This window comes from Cydia splendana, chromosome 17 (genome assembly GCF_910591565.1).
Source record: "Cydia splendana chromosome 17, ilCydSple1.2, whole genome shotgun sequence".
In the NCBI taxonomy this organism is placed as follows: domain Eukaryota; kingdom Metazoa; phylum Arthropoda; class Insecta; order Lepidoptera; family Tortricidae; genus Cydia; species Cydia splendana.
In genome coordinates, this window is record NC_085976.1 from 14,821,285 (window position 1) to 14,846,367 (window position 25,083).

The 25,083-nt window shown below is 40.2% G+C and overlaps 1 protein-coding gene across 3 annotated transcripts in view; it reads left to right on the top strand.

Moving 5' to 3' along the window:
* The window catches only part of LOC134798938 (dynein heavy chain, cytoplasmic), a 75,433-nt gene that overhangs the window by 11,048 nt on the left and 39,302 nt on the right, over positions 1-25,083 (top strand). For all 3 annotated transcript variants that reach the window (XM_063771369.1, XM_063771371.1, XM_063771370.1), the window contains exons 14-43: positions 260-366; positions 1,665-1,828; positions 2,345-2,450; positions 3,870-4,025; positions 4,766-4,945; positions 5,267-5,410; positions 6,036-6,181; positions 6,433-6,582; positions 6,827-6,919; positions 7,251-7,465; positions 9,282-9,408; positions 9,706-9,808; positions 10,348-10,570; positions 10,921-11,068; positions 11,409-11,514; positions 12,832-13,041; positions 13,920-14,066; positions 14,376-14,548; positions 14,825-14,992; positions 15,434-15,599; positions 16,183-16,368; positions 16,877-17,059; positions 18,317-18,439; positions 18,669-18,828; positions 19,280-19,413; positions 20,481-20,604; positions 20,991-21,231; positions 21,364-21,478; positions 21,817-22,012; positions 23,406-23,494. In XM_063771369.1, the coding sequence (XP_063627439.1) occupies positions 260-366; positions 1,665-1,828; positions 2,345-2,450; positions 3,870-4,025; positions 4,766-4,945; positions 5,267-5,410; positions 6,036-6,181; positions 6,433-6,582; positions 6,827-6,919; positions 7,251-7,465; positions 9,282-9,408; positions 9,706-9,808; positions 10,348-10,570; positions 10,921-11,068; positions 11,409-11,514; positions 12,832-13,041; positions 13,920-14,066; positions 14,376-14,548; positions 14,825-14,992; positions 15,434-15,599; positions 16,183-16,368; positions 16,877-17,059; positions 18,317-18,439; positions 18,669-18,828; positions 19,280-19,413; positions 20,481-20,604; positions 20,991-21,231; positions 21,364-21,478; positions 21,817-22,012; positions 23,406-23,494 (4,583 nt within the window). The remainder of the gene's footprint in view (positions 1-259; positions 367-1,664; positions 1,829-2,344; positions 2,451-3,869; positions 4,026-4,765; positions 4,946-5,266; positions 5,411-6,035; positions 6,182-6,432; positions 6,583-6,826; positions 6,920-7,250; positions 7,466-9,281; positions 9,409-9,705; positions 9,809-10,347; positions 10,571-10,920; positions 11,069-11,408; positions 11,515-12,831; positions 13,042-13,919; positions 14,067-14,375; positions 14,549-14,824; positions 14,993-15,433; positions 15,600-16,182; positions 16,369-16,876; positions 17,060-18,316; positions 18,440-18,668; positions 18,829-19,279; positions 19,414-20,480; positions 20,605-20,990; positions 21,232-21,363; positions 21,479-21,816; positions 22,013-23,405; positions 23,495-25,083) is intronic.

The following is a 25,083-nucleotide window of genomic DNA, read 5'->3' on the forward strand; positions in this document are numbered from 1 at the left end:
TGTTGTAATATACAGATCCTTATGAGAGACGGCACACCTCTTGCGTGAGGTGTGCGTGCACGGCTTCAACATTTTAGCGCACGCGCACGTGCACGTCTACGCATACGCAGCCGGTGTGCGCTGTCCTTTATTGTGTTTATTCTATATGACTAGTCATACCAGACAAAAATCAGGTACTATATGATGTCATGGAGTTACAGGCAAATATTTTATGAATGGAGGTGCAATATTTAAATATCGTTATCTTTTTTTTACCAAGGTAAGGGATGGGAGAACCACATTGAAGGGCAGAAACTGAAAGCCGACGGTGACAGCTTCCGTCTTAAATTGGACACCCAAGAAGTCTTCGATGATTGGGCTCGTAAGGTAATAAAATTATGATATTGTCAGATCGAGAAAAGTCTGCAGCGATTTTGATAGCCCACGCAGTGCAAGTGTCATTTTAAACGTCAAACTTCTATGATATGACTTGTAAATAACACTTGCACTGCGTGGGCTATCAAAATCGCTGCAGACTTTTCTTGGTGTAAATCTAGTAAGCGGCTGTAGACTTTTTATGATCTGTAGAGTATTTAAATACGATAAAATAACCTTAATTCAGCTGTTTTTCGAGCCTTAGGCATTGTGCGAGGTGATTAGGTAGGTCATATCGAAAAAAAAACCCGTCAAGTGCGAGTCGGATTCGCGTTCCAAGGGTTCCGTACATAAGTCCGACTCACGCTTGACTGCACATTTTTAATAGGTTTTCCTGTCATCTATAGGTAAAGTACTATTTTGTATATTTTTTTCAAAATTTTAGGCCCAGTAGTTTCAGAGATAAAGGGGGGGGGGGGGGGGGGGGGGAATGGTCGGACAGACAGACAGACGCACGAGTGATCCTATAAGGGTTCCGTTTATTCCTTTTGAGGTACGGAACCCTAAAAATTAGCAGTTTTATACAATTTGGGTGGGCTGGTCAGATGTTGATACGGGCAAATAAAATTAAGTAAACATATGGGCAGCCATTTATTTTCCCGATTTCGGGATTGGCCCCATAATTAATTGTTAAATAAAGCCTACACTCGGTTCACTACTCAGAATATGACATATGAATATGACTAATGGTTAAAGTAGGCCGTATTTCGAGTTTATTTGTTTTCCTCTCAATCGAAGTAAAAAAAACCGGCCAAGTGCGAGTCGGACTCGCACACGAAGGGTTCCGTACCATTATCTATAAAAACGAAAACGGTCACCCATCCAAGTACTGACCCCGCCCGACGTTGCTTAACTTCGGTCAAAAATCACGTTTGTTGTATGGGAGCCCCACTTAAATCTTTATTTTATTCTGTTTTAGTATTTGTGTCGCTTAACTTCAAACTCGGGTAAATCCATTTGACCCTCTCAGAAAATATCTACCCTATTACCTTTTCTTAATACCAAAATCGCATAATCTGACAGATGGATTTACCCGAGTTAGAAGTTAAGCGACTCATTTGTTATTATAGCGGCAACAGAAATACATCATCTGTGAAAATTTCAACTGTCTAGCTATCACGGTTCATGAGATACAGCCTGGTGACGGACGGACGGACAGCGGAGTCTTAGTAATAGGGTCCCGTTTTACCCTTTGGGCACGGAACCCTAAAAACGAAGCATAGATAGTTATATAATCTAGTATTATACAGGTACAACAACGCAACCTCGGCGTGTCCGGACGCATCTTCGCGATCGAGTCCGTGCGCGCTCGCTCCAGCAAGACGGGCACCATCCTCAAGCTGAAGGTCAACTTCCTGCCAGAGATCATCACGCTCTACAAGGAAGTGCGCAACTTGAAGAATCTGGGATTCAGGTATTGTTGATCCTTCGGGTCCTTGTCACATAACATTCTATTGTTTGTATATATACACTAAGTTTTCATCCCAAGTGCTACTTATATGGATGCATGCATTCTTACTGCCAAGTTTGCGCAAAGTAAGTGTGGTCAGAATATAAGGTTTTATAAAAGATTACAACCTTTTTTAAGAACATAAACGTTTAAGTTTAAACTATTGAAAAGTAACTTTGCAGTAGTATATTTCATTTAACTTTCGTAGTTAAAGCACGTAAGTCAGACCTTGCAAGATTTTTTTTCCGGTATAGCTGAAATTTAACATGATGCTTACGTAACTGTGGTGACTTTAATGTAAGATCAAGATCACAACCTCATTGAGTTTGGGCTAATCCGATTCCACAATAAAAACGTATACATATTGTTTTTTAAATAACTGTTTTTGATCATAGCAAAAAGATAATAAATTCTTATAAATGGTATCTACAGTGAAAACTTTTCTACTTTTCACTCACTATACAATTTGTGTTGTTCCAGAGTGCCTTTAGCTATCGTTAACAAGGCTCACCAGGCGAATCAACTGTACCCATTCGCGATATCTCTCATCGAGAGCGTGCGTACTTATGAGCGCACCCTAGAGAAGGTTAGTACTTAATACTTTTTTAAATAAATATCACAATTTTAAACAAAACATAAACACAAGAGTTTCAGCACAACTAGAGTTTATTACACTAAACAATTGGCACATAACAAACACAAAGTCTAACATATAGGCTTAGTATACATTTCGAAAACCATCAAAATTCTTGTGTGACGTCACTAACACGAATGCATTTTTTTTGTGTGCAGCTAAATAATAGGAATCATACGAAGGTAGTTGTTATTATGTACTGGCCTGCGATAGCTGCATGAATTGCCGCTGCTTTTTATAAATATATGCGATTTTGCTTACATCATTTAGGCGTTTTTATACCAACAAAATGCTATAATATCTGCACACGTGGTCCGTGTTTTTTGGGCCCTTGGAGGCGATGAGCAGAGCTTTTCTGTAACGCCTTGGAGCACACGCGCAAACTAGTATTTTGACAACGATAGTGCCGTGGCTTTAACCTGTAAAAGGCCTTAAATGAAACCTCTAATATGAAGCCATTATTTTCACATAGCTTAACTTGGTAGTTTAGAGAGTTCAAGCCTTCAAGATGTGAAACTTTCTAAGGATTCATATTATGCCTTCAGGGTCAGATTTTTTACAACACTATTAATGAATGACAATCCTTTGCTTTGTTTTGCTTGCTTATGTTTATTTTTCCGCACAAATGGCACTGTGCGGCTTACGCCCCGCTTTTGTACATAAGTATTATATGTAGCATGATATGCAATATGCCACATAAAAGGATTTTAAACAATTGATCGGTGCTGCATGTAGGATGAATAAATTTGATTAAATATGACGTCAAATAACTCAATAAAGTTTATCCAACGCATAGAAATATGGACTAATTTTGGATTTAATTAAACTAGGTTAAAGATTTAGCGTTTCTACTAGTTGGCCATAGTTTTGCACAAAACTACTAAACTCTTTTTACTAATATTGTCTTCGATTACCGCGATAGTTACTCATTAAATAAAACTATTGGAACGGATTCTTTTTACTAATCAACCGATGTAGTATGTAACCAAACTTATTAATTTAAGTTGTAAATCCTACTGTTTAAGTCACCTGGATATAAGAATATTCGGTTGCTTTCTGCAAAGCATGATGTTCCACTCGTAAATATGTAATACAAAATTATGTAATAACATTAAATAATAGAATATTGGCATCCCTTTTCGTAATACAGCCAATATAAAACTTATTACAAAAAGCGTAATGCTTCTATTTTGTCAAATGCCGATAAAGACGACTTAACCCCTTGGTTTCAAACTTATATTCGAATTTTGAATCTCTTTGCCGACTCTATATCAAGTCCATTGGGCTCAGGACTTAAATAGCGGCTTGATCACAGACAAAGTGGTATTCTTCCGAGAGGCGCCAAAACTAACTTTTTCCCATCGTAAACAGATCCGCGACAAAGCATCCATAATCCCCCTGGTGGCCGGCCTGCGTCGCGACGTGCTGAACCAAGTGTCGGAGGGCATGGCGCTCGTGTGGGAGTCGTACAAGCTGGACCCCTACGTGCAGAAGCTCAGCGAAGTCGTGCTGCTGTTCCAAGAGAAGGTATGTTGAAGACTGGCTCAGATACCGCTATAATGCCATGAACAGATCCGCGACAAAGCATCCATAATCCCCCTGGTGGCCGGCCTGCGCCGCGACGTGACGAACCAAGTGTCAGAGGGCATGGCGCTCGTGTGGGAGTCCTACAAGCTGGACCCCTACGTGCAGAAGCTCAGCGAAGTGGTGCTGCTGTTCCAAGATAAGGTTTGTTGAAGACTGGCTCAGACACCGACATACTGCTAGTAGCAGTAATAAAAATAGTGTATTTATGTAGATTTCTCAGGTGTGGCGTGTATCAGTCAGGTTTTTAAAATAGTACATTACGTGCGAGTCGGGTAAAAAGACAATTGTATTCCATCTGTCCAATTTCTTTGTCCAATGTCAGTGCGTCTCACTCTCTCATAAAAGCAAAATGTGAGACGCAATACATATTAGATAAAGAAATTGGATAGGTAGAATACCACCCTAAGTATTATTTTTAAACGTACGACACTTTAGCTACTTTAAATACAAATTAAAAGCGACGGTTGGTTGACAGAGTTGAATTAAGCCTTTTTATATGACTTGTTCAACATAAAAGTTGGGCCTTGAAAAGCAATAGAATTTGTACGCAACATTGTTGTCCCGTAAATGGGGCTTGCAAGATTCTAATTTTTGACTGATCATAACCTAGGCTTCGCTATTGTAACCTAAGTAAGACTTTGTAGATTTTTTAAAATTTATTTATTTATTTATCTGTGTAGGTGGAAGACCTCCTGGCGGTTGAAGAGCAGATCTCGGTAGACGCACGTTCACTAGAGACGTGCCCGTACTCCGCGCAGAGCCTCGCCGAGATCCTGGGGCGGCTGCAGCGCGCCATCGACGACCTGTCGCTGCGGCAGTACAGCAACTTGCATCTGTGGGTGCAGCGCTTGGACGAGGAGGTAAGTAGCTGGAAGCCTGCCGAGTTGATCTCCTGGACACTCGCTGGAGACTTGCTCAGCGCAGAGCTTAGAATTTTGTTAACTAATTTTAGCTTAAACTCTGTCAGTACCAAAAATATGAGGAGGAACATTATAAATATCGTTTTAACCGATAGATGTGTCTGATAGTGGTCAGGGACGCCTTTCTAACAACCGTAAATATCGTCAAAATATGGAGACTATTCCACAAGAAATATTCAAAGAAATTAAGCGATAAAATGACCCAGGCTTATACTGACCCAGTGGTGTAAATAACAGACTATTAATCCATTATTGTATTAGGTCGAGAAGAGCCTAGCGGCACGCCTGCAAGCCGGTGTGGAAGCGTGGACGGCGGCCCTCCTTGGCAAGAGTAACGAGCTGGACTTATCCATGGACACCTATTCCCCCGCTGAGCCCACGCACAAACCCGGCGGAGAGCCCCAGGTTTGTTTCACACTTTAGTTAGTTTTACTGGGCATTTTCCACAAGTCGACAACCATTATTTCGCGTGAAAACGAGGCAGCACTACTCTAGCCACCCCAGCTCCTCCATGAAACCTAGCAGTGTCTTCAGGTTGCTAACTGCTTTGTTTCACACTTTATTGGAATCTATGTCATGACGAAGGCATGATGAACCTTCGACCATGTGGCCACGCGGCCACAATCAATCAAATTAATCAATCAAAATTTGGATTGGAAGTTCTTGTTGTCTGGAATACCCGGTCACACCATCACGACTGGAGCGCATTTTATTGCTCCGATAGTGATCTACGTGGTCGGTACGTCTAAACTAACAGCGAATTTGAATTGTTTACCCTTTCCCGTAGTTCGGTACTGGATATCTACTGAGCGTAGAGCTGGCTCTAGATGTAGTTGGATCGGCGTAATTTTGCCTTACTCAGAACTAGAAGAGATTTTTGAAATACGGATGATAAAAGTATGGGTTCATTAAAGTATACAGTTTATCTTGTGAAATTAGGTCTTTTTCGTTGGATCTTGGTGCAAAATGTTTACACAAAACACTTAAATATTCTCATAAGACACGGCATTGATGTCTGTTTGATTTCCAGATCGCACGCGTGGTGCACGAGGTCCGCATCACGAACCAGCAGATGTACCTGTTCCCGTCTCTGGAGGAGGCGCGCTTCCAGCTCATGCGGCAGATGTTCGCGTGGCAGGCCGTCGTCACGAGCCAGCACCGCTTGCAGAGCACCAGGTCTTTATTAATAAATATAAATATCCTCAGTTTCAAAAACAATCGGGCTTACCTGTCTCATATTACTAGGCGCCCTCGCTTTTCCTCGGCCGCTTATTATAACAGCCATACGTGATTTCGGTCTTTATACTAGTGCTATACTGATCGTATTTTGTTTGAGCTTTCCACGATTTACGTTTCCGTTTTTAGTTATTAAACAGATTTAACATAATTTCTGACTAATTATGATACAAATGGTTCTTTTTCCACAGATACCAAGTCGGCGTAGCTCGGGCCCAAACCGCGACATACAGAAACTTGCTCACCAAGCTACCGGGCGCGGCGGCTCCGCTCGAAAACGCCTACGACGCCATCGAGCAGAAGATATCGCAGGTCCGCGAATACGTCGACGAGTGGCTGCGGTAAGTTAGACTTTATGGCCTCCTATTTAAGGCTTATTTCCGTTTACATTCTACGAAATAAATTTTATAAAAGATGACTTTTTTTGAGTTGTGTTATTTTACGGCAAGACCCAGAGGGGTGTTGAGAATATAGATATTGTTATGTCAGTAACTTGATTACTAAACGTCAACATATAAAGACGCTCGTGATATTTATTACCCGACAGCGACATGGACAAGATCTCACATTGACATTTGTTTACAGTTACCAAGCGCTGTGGGACTTGCAACCCGAAACTCTGTACGGTCGCCTTGGTGAAGACATCACTTTATGGATCAAGTGCCTCAACGATATCAAGTAAGTGTACTTGTTGCTAATAGTCTTGGTTATTTTTCTGATAGATAAGTGAGGATGTTATATCATAACTGGTATAACACCTGGATACTGTGACGTTTTCAATAAAAGGTACCACATTGTCGGTTGTCGATAAGGTTTATTTCAAATTGAAGCTATATAGAATAGAATAGAATTAAGGGATTTTATAAACATTAAGGCCCACTTCTATACCTGTCTACATCTATCAATAGTTATACTAATCGACGACATACTAGACTATAAAAAAACGCTCTATACTTTCGTCCTTCGCTTCATAAAATTCCTACCATTTCTCATAACACACTTTCTTCAGGAAATCCCGCACAACCTTCGACACGTCCGACACCCGTCGCGAGTACGGTCCCGTAGTGATCGACTTCGCGCGCGTGCAGAGCAAAGTCGCTCTAAAATACGACGCGTGGCACAAGGAGGTGCTCGGCAAGTTCGGCGCTCTGCTCGGCGGCGAGATGGTGCACTTCCACGGACAGCTCGCCAAGTCGCGCTCGCAACTCGAGCAACAGACTATCGGTGAGACTACATTAACTGTTCACTACACACTTTGGTGAAGGGTTTAGTTACAGGCAGTATGACTGTGACGTTTAGCGTCGCATGAAGTAGGTAGATTGCAAAATGGGACGAAAGAAAACTAACCAGAGTAAATTTTACGAAATATAATTTTAAAAAAATAAAAAAAACTAAAGGAAAGACAAGGTCGTGGATCTTTTCTGAGCTGGCAATTAACAGTGGTGAAACGAGTCCTTGATAGGGGTCACTTCCCTGCACTACGTCGCAGAACGTCGAACTTGGAGGCGGCCGTCTTCAAAAAAAAGGGTTCCGGATCCAGCACGGGAACCTTCCGGAACGAAGCGGAGCATGCGAATTCAGGTTGGTAGGTTCCGACTCCAACCCCAGACTTGGTCCCTGGAATTCCGGTAAAAATGGCCATTTCAAGAAAAGTCCAATTTTGTACAAGTGACTGCGACATCCGGATTTTAGGCCAAATTAATGCGCTAATGAGAAAGTAGGCTGGTGTAGTGAACCCCAAAGAATTAAAAGGTGATCAATGATGTGGCAGTCACAAGTAGAATCATCATTTTAAATTTAAAACAAAGAAGAAAGTGAAGTTAAATTTACTAAATGTACTTCTACAACTAAAAGCTTTATTAATGCATGTCATCTACAATTTGGCATGTAATTTTATACATTTAAATTAGAATTAAGCCTAACTTAGATTATAATCTACAAGATTTTTATAAAGTGGGTAGACTCATATTTCCAGAAGGTTCGAGAAGCTTGTTATTTCCAGCGTTATTTTTATAGGAAAATTACAGTTAATAAGCAGATAGTGATAGCCAAATGTACCCAGAAAGAACTAAATGAAAATGTGATGGCAAGAAGAAAATGATTCCTTAATTTACTACTATGAAAGTTACCTTTCTCTTAAAACTACAAAATATTCAAAACACTCACCCTATTTGGGGAAATACTGGAACTTAACACATTTAATATTAGAATAAATTTTACACCATATTAAAAATTTGTCACATCATGACTGTAAAATTGTATCTTTGAATTTAGTCGATTTGACCTCTCGCTGTCAAAGCCGTGGTAGCAATGTCTCGGACGCGTATGTGTCTCATTAGCTGGCCGGTTCACATCGCTTATCGCGAGCCGGGTGACGTAGTCCTTTGTATTCGCATCTAGTTTTACCTAATAGCAAATGCAGTCGTCAATTCTGTTTGTTCGTAGATTTATTTTGTATATATTAGTTTTCAAGGTTTTTGTGTATATTTTTTTAGATAATAAGTATGAAATGTGTATTATAGTAGTTTATAGTTATATTTAGGTTTAAGTTTATTTCTTATTTTGTAGAATTTTAATTGGAAATAACGGTAAACCGTTACATGACAAAGCACAAAGCTGTGCTCGGCAAGTTCTTCGACTGGAATTCACACTTGCGGAATCTTCCTTGTCACTTGGATGTGATTTACGGTTAAACTTTTACACGCTAAACCTTGTTGAGGTTCTTTGGCATGATACGACGCATTCTTCACGCTTCAATGCGTGGCAGGGTCGCCATGTGATATAGGAAATTAATTTAATAGAAGTTATAATAAAGACGTAAACAGGTACAAATTATCCTAACATACAGTGATGTGGCTTATGCGTGTGAGGGTGGTATTCCACTTGTCCAATGAGTATTTTGCCTCACTTTTTCCTTAATGAGAGACTGAGACGCAATGACATTGGACAAAAATATTGGATAGATGAAATACCACCCTAACACATTGTAGTTTTAAGGTATATTTTCCCTTGACCTTACCACTACCTTGTTGTGTTACAGAGGCAGCCTCCACCAGCGATGCGGTATCCCTGATTACATATGTGCAGCAGCTCAAGAGGGAAGTGCTTGCTTGGGAGAAACAAGTCGACATATATAGAGAGGCGCAGCGCATCTTGGAGCGGCAAAGGTATGTTTTTAAAAGTAATATCATTGGTGGAAGTGGTTAAGCTTGTAACTGGAAAAAGTGTTATATGGAAAAGAAATTATAACGAAGGCCATTAGTGTCCGAAGTCGGATCCAAACCGGATTGATCACATTTTCTGTACCATATTTTTCAGTTTACCATAGTTAATATTGTTTAAAAAATTGACTTAGTCTAAGTTTAGTAGGTTTTTTTTTAAGTTTTATTATGTTTATTTGTTTCTTTCTTTGTTTTTATCAATAAAGTAATTCAGTTTAAGCTAAAATTTAATATTTGTTTTAGATTCCAGTTCCCAGCGCAATGGCTGCACGTTGATAATATTGAAGGAGAATGGAGCGCGTTCAATGAAATCATGCGCCGAAAGGATTCGTCTATTCAGACCCAAGTAAGCTTAATTCACTTTGTTATGACCAAGGGTGGTATTCCACACATCCAATTTCTTTGTCCAGTGTGTATTTGCGTCTCACATTTTAGTTAATTAGAGAGTGAGACGCAATGAAATTGGACAGGTGGAATACCACCCTAAAGAGTGCTACAATCCATCAAATATCTTGCATTGTAAATAACTGTTAATTAGATTAGGTCTATTTTAATGTAGACTTGTATGACATCGCCAATATTTAACGAAAGGCTTGATTGACACTTGTTTTTAGGGTTCCGTACCCAAAGGGTAAAAACGGGACCCTATTACTAAGACTCCACTGTCAGTCTGTCTGTCACCAGGCTCTATCTCATGGACCGTGATAGCTAGAGAGTTGAAATTTTTACACATGAAGTATTTCTGTTGCCACTATAACAACAAATACTAAAAAGTACGGAACCCTCGATGCGAGTCCGACTCGCACTTGTCCGGTTTTAAGTATTATTTCGTCTGTTTCTGTGTCGTATCTTTGGTACCTAACCATATTTTTATTGAATCATTAGGTCGCGTCTCTCCAACAAAAGATCGTAGCCGAAGACAAAGCAGTCGAGACTCGTACTCTAGAGTTCCTTACCGAGTGGGAGCGAAGCAAACCCACCGACGGTTCGACGCGTCCGGAAGATGCTCTTGCGAGACTCCAGGCTATGGAAACGAGATACACCAAGCTGAAGGACGAGAGAGATAACGTGGCTAAGGCCAAGGAGGCTTTAGAGCTGCATGATACAGGTAAAATTAACCACAAATGTAAGTTAGTGGAAAGCAAGATATGGTAGTTACATATGGCACTTATGGTAGTTATGGTACGATGCGTCCTAACGGCGCCTTTCTAAGTCTCCAACCTATGTAGGCGAAAATTGAACATTGGTATTAATTTTTGTTGAATCATGAGAGTCGTTTTTAAGGTTTTTGGGGTGCATATAAAAATATACTATGTCTTCAAAAATCGCCAGAATTTTGAATCTAACCAGAAACTACTTAGATCCTCACTTTGAATTAGTTAAGACGCATTCGGATCCATAAATCAAAAGTTCATAATTGCTACTTTTTTAAACTTTAACCATGGACTCGTTTCGCAGGAAGCTCAGTGAACAACGAGCGAATGACAGTGGCGCTAGAGGAGCTTCAAGACCTCCGCGGAGTATGGGCCTCGCTCAGCAAGATCTGGACTCAAATCGACGACATCCGCGAGAAACCGTGGCTGTCGGTGCAGCCTAGGAAACTTAGGTAAATTTTATTTGTCACTATACATATAATGTAGTGAACTTTATCGAACTGGAGAATAAAATACGAAAGAACTGGAAATTTTTAATTTTTAATTAGACACATACATTTGCTGTAATTCAAGAAAAATATGAAGTGATGAAGAGTTAAAGCTTTAAGACCATATAAAATGCTGTATAAGGCAATGTCGACTTAATAACCTAAGTCACAAAATACAATGGCCCGATAATACATAGGAGTACTAGTTGGGTAACCTTTAGAGCGAACTCTGTCTACCTCGCCCCTAGATAATGTTTTTAAATAAGTTTAGGATTAAATCTAAACTTAATGTTTTATTGTATAGGCAACAGTTGGAAGCCATGCTTAACGAGCTCAAAGAGCTGCCAGCGCGTCTCCGCATGTACGACAGCTACGAATACGTTCGCAAACTGCTGCACTCTTACACCAAGGTTCAGTATTTTTGTTAAAACCACTTTATTGTCATACAAACAACTAGATTTCTAACTGGATTAGCAAAAAATGTATAGCCCTGGAAATAAGGCTCTAAGGGTGGCATTCCACCTGTCCAATTTGTATTGCGTCTCACATTTTGCTTTAATGAGAGAGTGAGGCGCACTGACATTGGACAGGTGGAATACCACCCTAAACGATGAAACAAATACACTTTTTTCTTTAGATTTTCGCCAAGTTAGAAAGAAAGAAAGAAGAAAGAAAGACATTTATTGTAAAAACCTTCTACATACAGCGCCACTTCAGTTACAAAAAAGAGAGAAGAACTTACTAACTAAAACACTTAAAGCTAGATACAGAGTAATTGTTAAAGTAAATGTTACACAAAAATAGACAAGTCCACCAGCAAAGTGAAAAATAAAAGAAAAAAGGAGTAAGAAAACTACTAAAATAAAATTTGGCGCCGCTATAGTGGCTACAAAAGGACACCACTCAGCATATGCTCTGGTATAAATACCACAGCGCTGGTTTTCTGTGGAGCCCCAGGCCGGAGGGTAGTTTAGAACTGATTACCTAACGGTAGTGGCAATCATACAATATTGCAAAAAGGAAGCAGAAAAATAAACATAATCATTTGAAAAATATTTAAAAATACAGATAATATAATTACTAATAAAGTTACAAATTGGCTTTAATGTTATGATGTTACAGGGTAGGTATTATATATAGTATAAGACATTATAAGAGGTTGAGAGGTTGAAATATAATAGAACTTATCATACTCATATTCGGAAAATTTGAAAAATCTAGTTGAAATTCATGTAAACACTGGTAAAAAAAAAAAAAAAACTTTTACGTCTGACAATTTGAGAAATCCATGGGACGCAACGAGCACGGCAATTGCAGGCTAAAGAGATATTTTCTAAACTGGAGTTTAAATGTGGATAGTGTCTTGGAGTTACGTATAGGCGGAGGTATGTTGTTCCAGCACTTCGTGGCAGAGTAGCGAAAACTGCCACGAAATGCAGCAGAACTGCCGTGTCTCGGACAGATAAGTCGAATGGCTTCTCTAGTCGGGCGGGCGGAAAACTTTAATTTGTTAAAGAGGTACAGAGGTTGTTGAAGATGGACAACACCGAAAAGCAGAGGTTACTATTACTTATCATTTCAACATCCTGAGAAACTATAAAAATTGTAAATACTTGGCTGACCAGGAATCATCGCCGTTTTTTTTTCTCTTCTAAAGTCTTTGGGTCGCCGAGCCAGGGTAGCTTGTCTTTACTTTTGATATTATCTAATTCCCAATATGTTTCTAGGTCAACATGTTGATCGTCGAGCTGAAATCCGACGCCCTAAAAGAGCGTCACTGGCGCCAGCTATGCCGCGCGCTGAAGGTGGACTGGTCGCTGTCCGAGTTGACTCTCGGGCAAGTGTGGGACGCGGACCTCCTGCACAACGAGCACACCGTCAAGGACGTCGTGTCCGTCGCTCAGGGGGAGATGGCTCTCGAGGAGTTCCTCAAGCAGGTAAATTGCACTGTCACGAGGCATTTTCAGGTCTTCTCCTCTTCTTCTTCTTTGCCATGTCCCGTTATTTGGGGTCGGCCCTCCTCGTACGAAGGCGCCCAGGTTTTTCTGTCTGGAGGCATTTTCAAGTAAAGTTGCAGTTATTCGCGCCAAGCAGTCAGTTATTCAGTATAGGTATCAATGACAAACGCAGAGCAGAGCTTAGGGTGGTATTCCACCCATCCAATTTCTTTGTCCAATGTGTATTGCGTCTTACATTTTGCTTTAATGAGAGAGTGAGACGCACTGACATTGGACAAAGAAATTGGACAGGTGGAATACCACCCTTAACCACATATGAGTAAGATAGTCCTAACATAATAAGCATTACTCGTTACCAAATAATCCATCTATGAGGATTCTTTTAAAGACAAGTCACATTTTCTACAAGTCCAATCTAATTTGTACCTTAACTTGGATTGCTAAGGTTGAAATTCCATTGGCGCGTAGGTATGTGGTCGATAAATCGTACTATGCCTGGAAAAGGGCTAAAAGCGATCTAGTTACCCTGTTCGATTGAAAGATCAGTGGCAGTCACAACTTCTAGCCATACCCCTGATCTAAATATGCATAGATATTTATATCCAAACTATAATGGGACCAACCCCAAAACGAATTCGTATTTAACCTTTTAAACGCCACAGACGGCAATTGACGTCGATAGTTTTTTTGATGAAAATCTACTGAAAAACACCCCACTTATGGCTTGGGATTATTTATTCACAAAACTAAATTTTACCCCCGTGGTGTCAGACTGTCAGTGGCACGGCAAATGGATGCGCCGTTAGGCGTTCAAAAGGTTAATCATTATTAACTTGGAACATATTGTCTTCATTCAGGTTCGCGAGTCGTGGCAGAGCTACGAGCTGGACTTGATCAACTACCAGAACAAGTGCAAGATCATCCGCGGCTGGGACGACTTGTTCAACAAAGTCAAGGAGCACATCAACAGCGTCGCTGCTATGAAGTTGTCGCCTTATTATAAGGTACGTTATGGTTCAATTTTGTGTAGCATAAAAAAGGGATATAATACGATTCTTCTACCAGATAACGCGAAATGCCACGAACATCTACGACCACTATTACAAAAATGTGTTTAAGGATAAACGCTCAAATAGTGATCCATATTTTCGTGCCAAACCATGTTAGTTAAGTTTTATTAAATATAGTTTTCAAGCATTTTTTATCTGATGATATCGAAATATCTTCACAGTCTACTATTTTAAAACCGCTTCATTGGTGAGGCACAAATATTGGGTTCATGTACTTAGTGACTTTTATTTTGGCGTGCTAAGGTATTCGAAGAAGAAGCCCTAACTTGGGAAGAGAAACTCAACCGCATCAACGCGCTGTTCGACGTTTGGATCGACGTGCAACGCCGCTGGGTGTACCTCGAAGGCATCTTCAGCGGCTCGGCCGACATTAAAACTCTGTTGCCCGTTGAAACTAGCCGCTTCCAGAGCATCAGGTGCGTTTGAATTACGATTTAATTACCTTATTTATAAGGTTTCAAATTGCAATTAAAGTTAACTAGGAAATGTTTGGAAGCTCACGCCAAGGAAAGTACCTCAACATTTGCTTGTTTATATTTTTTTATCAATTTTGCAATTTTTTATGACGTATCCGGAATGTATCGATTAGTAATACCTTAATAAACGAGGAGAGCGGAAGATGTACCATAGACTACAGTCAGAAAAAGCCAGAGGATTGTTTATTTTATATTATTAACTTTCATTTGTTCTAGTTCCGAGTTCCTGGGGCTGATGAAGAAAGTTAGCAAGTCGCCGATGGTGATGGATGTGCTGAACATACCGGGCGTGCAGCGCTCGCTCGAGCGGCTCGCCGACTTGTTGGGCAAGATCCAGAAGGCGCTCGGAGAGTATCTCGAGAGGGAGAGAAGCAGCTTCCCCAGGTAAAACTGCCTTAATAAAAAGCTTTTTTCTAGTGCTATCTTAAATATCGCTCAAAACCGGCCACGATCTGATTTTGGGGTGTGCCAATTTTTGGGAACTGAATACACAATGATACAGTACGGTTACCATCAGTTTGTCACTGACATAAACGCCGTCGAGAACGTAATTTACTTTCTATACATCCCGTTTGCACTAATATGCGAGTGCGAGCGAGATGTATAGAAAGTAAATTACGTTCTCGACGGCGTTTATGTCAGTGACAAACTGATGGTAACCGTACAGGTCTACTACCTCGTATTGCGGTGATTTATTTTTTGGTTGCTTGCTTAGGATAGAAACGATTAAAACATAATACAAAGGGGCGAGTCGTAAATAATTTCCCTTCCTGTTATCACTTAGAAATATGTCCTTAGCGTTACAAACAAAATGTTTCTATTCAGATTCTATTTCGTGGGAGACGAGGACCTGCTAGAAATCATCGGCAACAGCAAGAACATCGCCCGCCTGCAGAAGCACTTCAAGAAGATGTTCGCTGGCGTCGCCGCCATTATTCTCAACGAGGATAACACGGTCATTAACGGCATCGCGTCGCGTGAGGGTGAAGAGGTCAGTCGAAGCTTCCTTTAGGGTGGTATTCCACCTGTCCAATTTCTTTATCCAGTGTCATTGCGCCTCACTCTCTCATTAAGCAAAATGTGAGACGTAATCACGCAATACACAATGGACAAAGAAATTTGATAGGTGGAAAACCCCTTACCTTAGTAGGAGCATCCCATAAGCTCTGTACAAAAACTGTCTCCAAAAAACGTGTTTGTACGGGTGACAAAGTAGACAATTCCGTGGAATGCTCTATTAACACGTTTGCATCTATTGAAGCGATACGTGACAAAATGTTATGACGCCGGAAAAAGTTGTGTGTAATGGCCCTAAAGACCAGGGCACAGTCGACGTCAAAAATATGTTACTTCTTTGTAATAAGGCGAAAAATGTAAACATATCTTTGACCGCGACTGTAGTACCACAATGTCTTAAGGTCATCTAAGTCTTTTTAGTTTGATTTTTTTCAAGGGATGAGAAGAATTTCGAATTTTCAGTTTGGTTGCAGCATAGCATACATTTATGTACCTACTGATGACATGTTTAATTTTACATAAAATATTCCGTATTTGACACAACGTTCGTTTTCTAGGTGTACTTCCTATCGCCCGTCTCCACCGTTGAGAACCCCAAGATCAACTCGTGGCTGTCTATGGTCGAGCGAGAGATGCGCGTGACCTTGGCGTGCAGACTCAAGGATGCTGTTGGCGACGTCAAGCAGTTTAAAGATGGAAACGTGGACCCTCAGAAGTTTATTGATTGGTGCGACAAATACCAGGTATGTTTTTATAATAAATCTGAAGATTTGACGGTGTATTTCTGTTTAGTTGTAGTACCGTAGAATGGGTGCAAGGTATTCGTTATGGAGAAATATCTTGAATTTGTCACGCTTTTCGTACGGGGAACGAAATTTTTAATTTCTAAAATGGAACCTTACTCTAGCTATTTAGAAATATCCGAAAGCTTTTTCTACTACTTAATAATTTATATGTATTCATATCATCATCGTAGGGCCTTTAACATCTTGACAGATGATTTATGCAGCGTCTGTATGCGAAAAACTACGTGAGATTAAAATGTCATATCACGAACATTGGATTCATGCAGTATTTTTCCGAAATCACTTAATAACATGCTTCAGTGCATATCGCCTTATTGATTGTGGTGTTGCCATAATATATTCACGTCTAAGCGTACTTATTGATAGACTACAAAGTGACGTTTTTGATAAAACTAAATATATCTGAATAAATCATTACAAAATACTAAACTATGATATCTTTCAGGCCCAAATCGTCGTGCTGGCCGCCCAAATCCTGTGGTCGGAGGACGTGGACGCGGCCCTGTCCGCGGGCGGCGGCGACGGCCTCAAGAAGGTGCTCACCCACGTGGAGAACATGCTCAACATCCTCGCCGATTCCGTGCTGCAGGAACAGCCGGCGCTCAGGAGGAGGAAGCTCGAACACTTGGTGAGCTTATACAAAAACCGGCCAAGTGGGAGTCGGACTCGCGCACGAAGGGTTCCGTACCATTACGCAAACCAAAAAGAATAGATAATAATAGAGGGGTCCTGTCATTGTAAATTTTGTAGTCACTGTAAATTTACTGCCATCTATCGACACCCGACTAAAACTCAAAATGAAAACGTATAAAGTTATCAAAAAATGTATATATATGGATAAATGATTTTATTATTTTTATATCATTTTGATCCATGTTCATTCACTGATATCTATGTGTTAAAATTGTTAAATATGAAACGGTGTCGTCACGCCATCTAGCCGAGGATAGGCTAAAGGTGTGTGCGGCATCTATTCGAGAATGACTTTTACTTGAATTCCGAGGCACGTTTTTTCCTTAGACTTTATTCGTCTTATACGAAGTTACATATGTCTTTGCGCAAACGTAGTATTTGTTGTTATAGCGGCAACAGAAATACATAATCTGTGAAAATTTCAACTGTCTAGCTATTACGATTCATGAGATACAGCCTGGTGACAGACAGATGGACAGACAGATAGACAGACAGACGGACAGTGGAGTCTTAGTAATAGGGTCCTGTTTTTACCCTTTGGGTACGGAACCCTAAAAAACCAGTTAATGTGAACACTGCTACACGTCATATGAGGTTGCGCTCCTTTGATCTACAGAGTTCATCTAAAGTGTCACTGAATAAAGGTTTTAGCCCCATATATTTCTTGTGACAGGCGTGAAACTTTGTTTTGTTATTACTTGGCGTGAAAAGTCTCACAGAGAGTTTATCAGTCAGTTCTTCTTTGTAGTAACGATACATATTGAAAATTCAACTTTATCGTCATAATATTACATGTGTACAGTCACCTGCAATAACATGTTACTCTTCGAAGGCCGCAAAAATATGTGACACGCTCTAATAACTCTACAAATAAGATCGTGTCAGATATTTTTGCAGCCTTCATTGTGTGACATATTATTGCAGGTGTCTGTACATTTCGTCATTAATTAGGTTAATTTCACGTTTCTAATCACGACCGTCTCACGATTTGTCAGTAATATGTTGTATTCTAAGCTGGAATCTAAAGTTTGATGTAGAGATGTAGTGCATAATCCTTTACAATCGTTTTTGCTCGGAAACGTTCGTATTTGCCATGCTACTTCAGTCAACCGTAAAAATACGATGGCAAAGGATTATGCACTGTACAGATATAGTGCATACAGTATTTCAGTACGTTACATTTTCGGTTTAGATCAACGAGTTCGTCCACAAGCGAACAGTGACGCGTCGTCTGATCGCCTCCGACGTGAACAGCGCGCGCTCCTTCGAGTGGCTCTGCGAGATGCGCTTCTACTTCGACCCACGGAACAATGACGTAAGTGCACCAAAATATAACGCTTGTAGACCTTACACACCTTGAAATAAGGTTAAAAATAGCTAGGTATTATAATTTAGGTAATACAATAGCTGTATAATTGAGCGGTTGAAATTTTTTCTTCTACTTAATGCGTCTTTAGTATTCCTTATCTAGCTCATGCTCTAACACAATAAAGGTAAGCTTGAGTTTCCATAAGCGCAGACTAACAACCTCTGTATTAACTCAGGTCCTTCAACAACTGACGATCCACATGGCGAACGCTAAATTCCTGTACGGTTTCGAGTACCTCGGCGTGCAGGACCGGCTCGTGCAGACCCCGCTGACTGACCGCTGCTACCTGACCATGACGCAGGCTCTAGAGGCTCGGCTTGGAGGCTCGCCGTTCGGTGAGATATATTCAATATTTAATATGACAATTATAGACTCTATATACAGTGTAAAAAGGTTTAAAATGGTTAATCCATTTGGTTAAAAGTATTGAATAAATAAGATGTAGTGACGAAAATTAAGTACAGGTATTCTCTATTAAAAAAACCCTCTTGCTCAAACTTATGCAACACGTTAAAAGAATGATTGTTAACCAATAAAATGGTTTAGCAGTCAGATAAAGTGAATATACCAAAGAAGATTAAGATAAAGAGTGTATTATAGTGGGTTTTACATTTTAGGGTGTATTTGGGTATTTTCCAATCACTCCCGAATATCGGGTAATTCCGAAAATCTCTCAAGAGTATCATATCGTAATCAATTTTTTTGAGGTGACGACTGAATTACCAGGCTTTCTGGATGAACCTAAAACATCTTACTCAATATATTAACTTGGTGTCAATTTCCCAGGGCCTGCCGGTACTGGCAAGACTGAATCTGTGAAGGCTCTCGGCAACCAGCTCGGTCGCTTCGTGCTGGTCTTCAACTGCGACGAGACCTTCGACTTCCAGGCCATGGGCCGTATCTTCGTCGGTCTGTGCCAGGTAAAGTATACTACTCTTATTCTTAATACACTAACGCCCAACGTGGCATAAGTCCGGTCAAGTAAAGTAAAACCGGTCAAGTGCGAGTCGGACTCGCGTTCCAAGGGTTCCGTACATTACTCAATTTTTAACAATGTATTTTTTTATGTGGAACGTGAATTAAATGTCTTTATAAAACCCGTAGAGGTCGGATCAAAAATAATTTTGTGAAACGTGTTAAGAAACTAAAACCTTTTTATCAGTCAAGGAAACCAGAGATATTTATAAGACGATTGCGTACTTTTGAGTGGTTGTCAATGTCACCATTTGAACTGTCGTTGTAAACAATGTTGTGGTTAGTATTATTAATATTAAGGAATAACATAACTATTTCATTCAAGTATTGAACAAGTGGAACCACTAAGAAAGCGAAAATCCTGCAATGATTCTTACCGTGCTGTAAGCAGACCTAAAAATGGTTAGATGGCAACAAATTAGCATAATTTCCTGTCGAATACTGATTGTTTACAAGTAAGTTCATTGACCCTGTCACCTGTTAGGGTTAGAACAAAGTAGTTTTTTGCGTGGATGTTTAAAAGGTCATAATTTAGAAACGGTTGCCCATATTAACATAGTTTCTATGGAGAAAATATAGAGCTTAGGCTAAACTATCTCCCATTTCCGGAAAGGATCGTCGTGCCTTTCCACCCTGTATAGATCTATTTTATGTTTTTTTTTCAAAATTTTAGACCTAGTAGTTTCTAATTTTAGACCATTAAATGCACATAAAGAGAAACACCGTTCGATTACCCTCTCAACACTCCGAAATGTCCTTAAAACCGCGCGCGCATGAAATATCGCCACTGTGTTAGGATGGTATTCCACCTATCCAATTTCTTTGTCCAATGTGTATTGCGTCTTACATTTTGCTTCATGAGAGAGTGAGACGCAATCACAGGTGGAATACCACCCGTATGCCGAGGCAACTTTTCTGGCGACGCAATATCTCGAATTAAAGATGAAATGATTTTTATTAAAAAAAAAAGATGAAATTCTCTTCAAAATGTAATGTTACAAATGTTAAAAAGGTTGGTGCCTGGGGCTGCTTCGACGAGTTCAATCGTCTGGAGGAGAGGATGCTGTCGGCCGTGTCGCAGCAGGTGCAGACCATCCAGGAGGCGCTCAAGAGCCACCAGGAGGGCGACAATACTGGTACGTTACTATTTGATCCATTTTGACCTTAGTTATTAAGAAAGTAAAGTAACTTTTGCAGTGCCAAACTTTTGTCGTGAAATCTTCGGAACCAGTGCCCTGTGAGATTATTTCTTTGATAAAGATAATTAATAATTTCAGAGTACATTGTAGTCAACTGACTTTTACGATAAACTAGAGCATTAGGTGTCGCCATTGAACGCCTATCGTGAGCGGCGCGCCATTGTAAACCTTGTCATACACGAAGGTTGATATTGGGCTGTAACGACGCGCGTCAGTCTCTTTCATTTTTATGGTCCTCATTGTCATTAATTTTTCCCTAAAAAAACCTTAATTCTGATTATCACTTTAAAAACAGCAGCCTTAACTATGTCTTATCATTCCAGCCAAATCCATAACCGTGGAGCTGGTCGGCAAGCAAGTCCGCGTCAGCCAAGACATGGCCATATTCATAACCATGAACCCTGGTTACGCGGGCCGCTCCAACCTTCCTGACAACTTGAAGAAGTTGTTCCGCAGTTTGGCCATGACCACACCGGATAGGCAGTTGATCGCTGAAGTCATGTTGTTCAGTCAAGGTTTCAGGACTGCTGAGAAGCTGGCTTGCAAGATTGTGCCGTTCTTTAAGTAAGTGCTAATAAGTTCACATTTGGTATGCGCTGTTCATAAATTGTTTACTCGAAGAGGATATAAAAGTGTTTAAACCTGTACTGTACTGTAAATACCGGTAAAAGTTGCTAATTGACAAATATTCCCCAGGCTCTGCGACGAACAGCTATCGAACCAATCGCACTACGACTTTGGTCTGCGAGCTCTCAAGTCCGTGCTCGTGTCGGCCGGTAACGTCAAGCGAGATCGCATTCAGAAGATCAAAGTAAGTTCCAATTATCATTTTACAGAAAATTTATACATAAGCTTTGGTTATCTATTGTTTTTGAAAAGAACGAAAAAATAACGATACGCATATTAATACCAAACTATCACGCCCGTAGATACTTTTCGCGTTATGTACTGCATTTTACCGCATGATTTAAATGTAAAATAACCACTTGTTACACAGTACAACCTTTTTTGCGTTCATTCCTACTTGATAACACTATCGGTGCCCCATTGAAATTTCGTGGCGTTAAAAAATCAAGAATACGCGTGTTGTTTCAATTTAAACCCACAAGATTTGTGTTTTGTGTTTGTTAAACCTTCACCCATTCGCAGGAGAATCTAATCGAGCGCGGCACCGAAGTCCCCGACGAGGCGTCGATCGCCGAGTCGCTTCCCGAGCAGGACATCCTTATCCAATCAGTATGCGAGACCATGGTGCCGAAACTAGTGGCGGAGGACATACCGCTACTTTTCTCGCTGCTCAACGATGTATTCCCTAATGTTGGCTACACCAGGGCTGAGATGACTGGTAAGTGGGATTTACCTTATAAGAGCGGTTTCACACTATGTCCGATCCGAATCCGATCCGAACCCGTGAAAATATAGTCCGTGGTAGCCGTAGAACTATTCTATGGTAAGTTACGCACCGCACACGTTGAATGACGGAAAGAAATCGGATAACGGAGATCGGATCTAGTGCGTAACTTACCATAGAAATAGTTCTACAGCTACTACGGACCATATTTTCACGGGTTCGGATCGGATTCGGATCGGACGCAGTGCGAAACCGCTCTACGTTTCTAAAAATGTTTTGTAGATTTTCACTTACATGAAATAGAATTCAAAACAGGTGTTCAAAATGATCTTGACGCGACTTTATTATTAAGAGAATAAGAGCGTGTCAAGGTAATTTTGAACATCTCGCCCGCTTAGCAACTTCTGCTGCTGACTGTACTGATGCACGTTCGGGCATAGAAAAGTTAACCCTTTACCAGGCGAAGGGCAACTTGCACCATCCCGTCCATCCCACTAACCCGGGGTTAAGCATAAACCGTTAACACAGTGTCAAATTGTACTGGTAACCATGGTAACTCGAGGTTTAACCGCTTAACCCGGGTTAGTGGAATGGTGCAAGTGGCGCTAAGGGATATATATTTCCCAAATACGGTACTTCAAACATGTGTTCTATTTTCGATGAGTAAGACTGACAATTGGATTGTCATTTTTGAAATGTCAGCCTGGTAAAGGACAGTCAACGGTAAAAATATGGGTGTAGACAACTTACTCAAAAATATGTCCCATAGTTCTTAATTCACTGACATAAGAGTTATGGGACATATTTTTGAGATGATTTGTACACCCATATTTTTACCGTTGACTGGACTAATAAGCTAAGCCACAAGAGGGCTGTCAGACAGATTTTGCGAAACTATTTCTTTTTGACGGCAAGACTTTTTTAGGGTTCCGTACCCAAAGGGTAAAACGGGACCCTATTACTAAGACTTCGCTGTCCGTCCGTCCGTCCGTCCGTCCGTCCGTCCGTCCGTCCGTCCGTCTGTCACCAGGCTGTATCTCACGAACCGTGATAGCTAGACAGTTGAAATTTTCACAGATGATGTATTTCTGTTGCCGCTATAACAACAAATACTAAAAACAGAATAAAATAAAGATTTAAATGGAGCTCCCATACAACAAACGTGATTTTTGACCAAAGTTAAGCAACGTCGGGAGTGGTCAGTATTTGGATGGGTGACCGTTTTTTTTTTTTGCTTTTTTTTTGTTTTTTTTTTTTTTTTTGCATTATGGTACGGAACCCTTCGTGCGCGAGTCCGACTCGCACTTGCCCGGTTTTTTTACAACTAAACTAAGCTAAATTGTAGCCGATGGAGCTTTCTAATATATGTAAATATTTTTTATAATAGGCCTGAAGAACGAGATCCGTGCGGTTTGTGCTGAAGAGTTCCTGGTGTGTGGCGAGGGCGACGAACAGGGCTCCACCTGGATGGAAAAGGTGCGTCACATTCTAGTTAAATAACTGCAGGGTGCGTAGCCAACATGCCAATCGTTTACGCTCAGTGGCGAACGAAACGCAACTGTCACTGTCGCACTAGTATGGAAGAGTGATAGTGAAACACAAAGCGTTTCGTTGTAGCGCAAGCGATTGCCACCTTGGCTAGGTCCAGATGTGCAAGTTACAGAAAGATTCCAAAACGCTGACAAAATTCTCGAAAACTTGTCGAAATTTTGCACAAATCATTGTAAGGGTGGTATTCCACCTATCGAATTTCTTTGTCCAATGTGTATTGCGTCTCACATTTTGCTTTAATGAGAGAGTGAGACGCACTGACAACGGACAAGGAAATTGGACAGGTGAAATACCAAGTTAAATTTCCTGTAGATGATTTTTCCATGTAGCATTTCGCAATTTTGGCATCTTTTCGTCGGCACAGTTTAAATAACTGCATTCCTGGAAACGGTGGTGAAATGCGGTGAATTTAATACATTTAACATATCATAAATATAACAAATCGAATACCATTTATGTCTCAAATCGACCATTGATAATCAGTAGGAACAGCTATACTCATTACTCATTTTACTATAATAATTTTGAATTCCGAAAATAAGCATTTTAAATCACAATACGCTAAAACTTTGCTTTGCAAGAGACATAACACAAGTTAAGTCTTGAAAGGATAATTCCACTTTATTTGGTGTATTCCCGCCGTATGCTCTTTTGATGTACGAGTATGTGTATGAGGCGGAGATAAATGGGAATGATTCATATAAATGCACTTATTATGTTACTGGGTGGTGAATTTGTATTATTTGTAATGAACAACAGAGAGTAAAGTTGTCCTACTGACGATCATCAGATGCATTTTGATCACCGGGGCGCAGTGTTTTGAAATATAATACCATACGAAAGGCGATGAGCATTATGTTTTTTAATGCACTGTTTCGTCCTGTTCAGTCTTGGTTTTCAGTTGACACTAGCTCATTCATTGAAAGTGTGACGCTGAGGGCCTACCGCGAAACACGTTCGACGTGTTGCCTGCCTGTCACACTTACGTACGAATTTACATGTGCAACAGAGAGGCAACACGTCGAACGTGGTTCGCGGTAGGCCCTCTGTTCTCATCGTTCCGGTTACCAAGGCTGTAGTGATATTTTTATAACAATTTATAATCATGCGCACTGTTTGACACATAAATGTTATTCATACTGTTTGCACAAAGATTATATCATTTTTTTATTTATGAAGTTCATCATAACCGGTGACGGTATCATCTGACATTAAAATTAAACTATAAAACATTATTTTGCTATTAACATTATTAATGAATGCGATTACAATATTTAACAATGAAACTTACATTTGCTTTATCATAAATATTTTTATTTTTATTTTTTTTGACTGCGTTTTCTAATGGAAAAAAAGTAGAACACCAAAGCGCCTTTTCTGTTAAAATAACTTATTTATATTGAAAACGATTTGAGGTAAAATTATAGATACAGCGTACAACAAAGTATCCATCTCACTGTAACGTGCTTTCTCATTTTTGATATAAACATCGATTTATAAATCATAAATTTGAT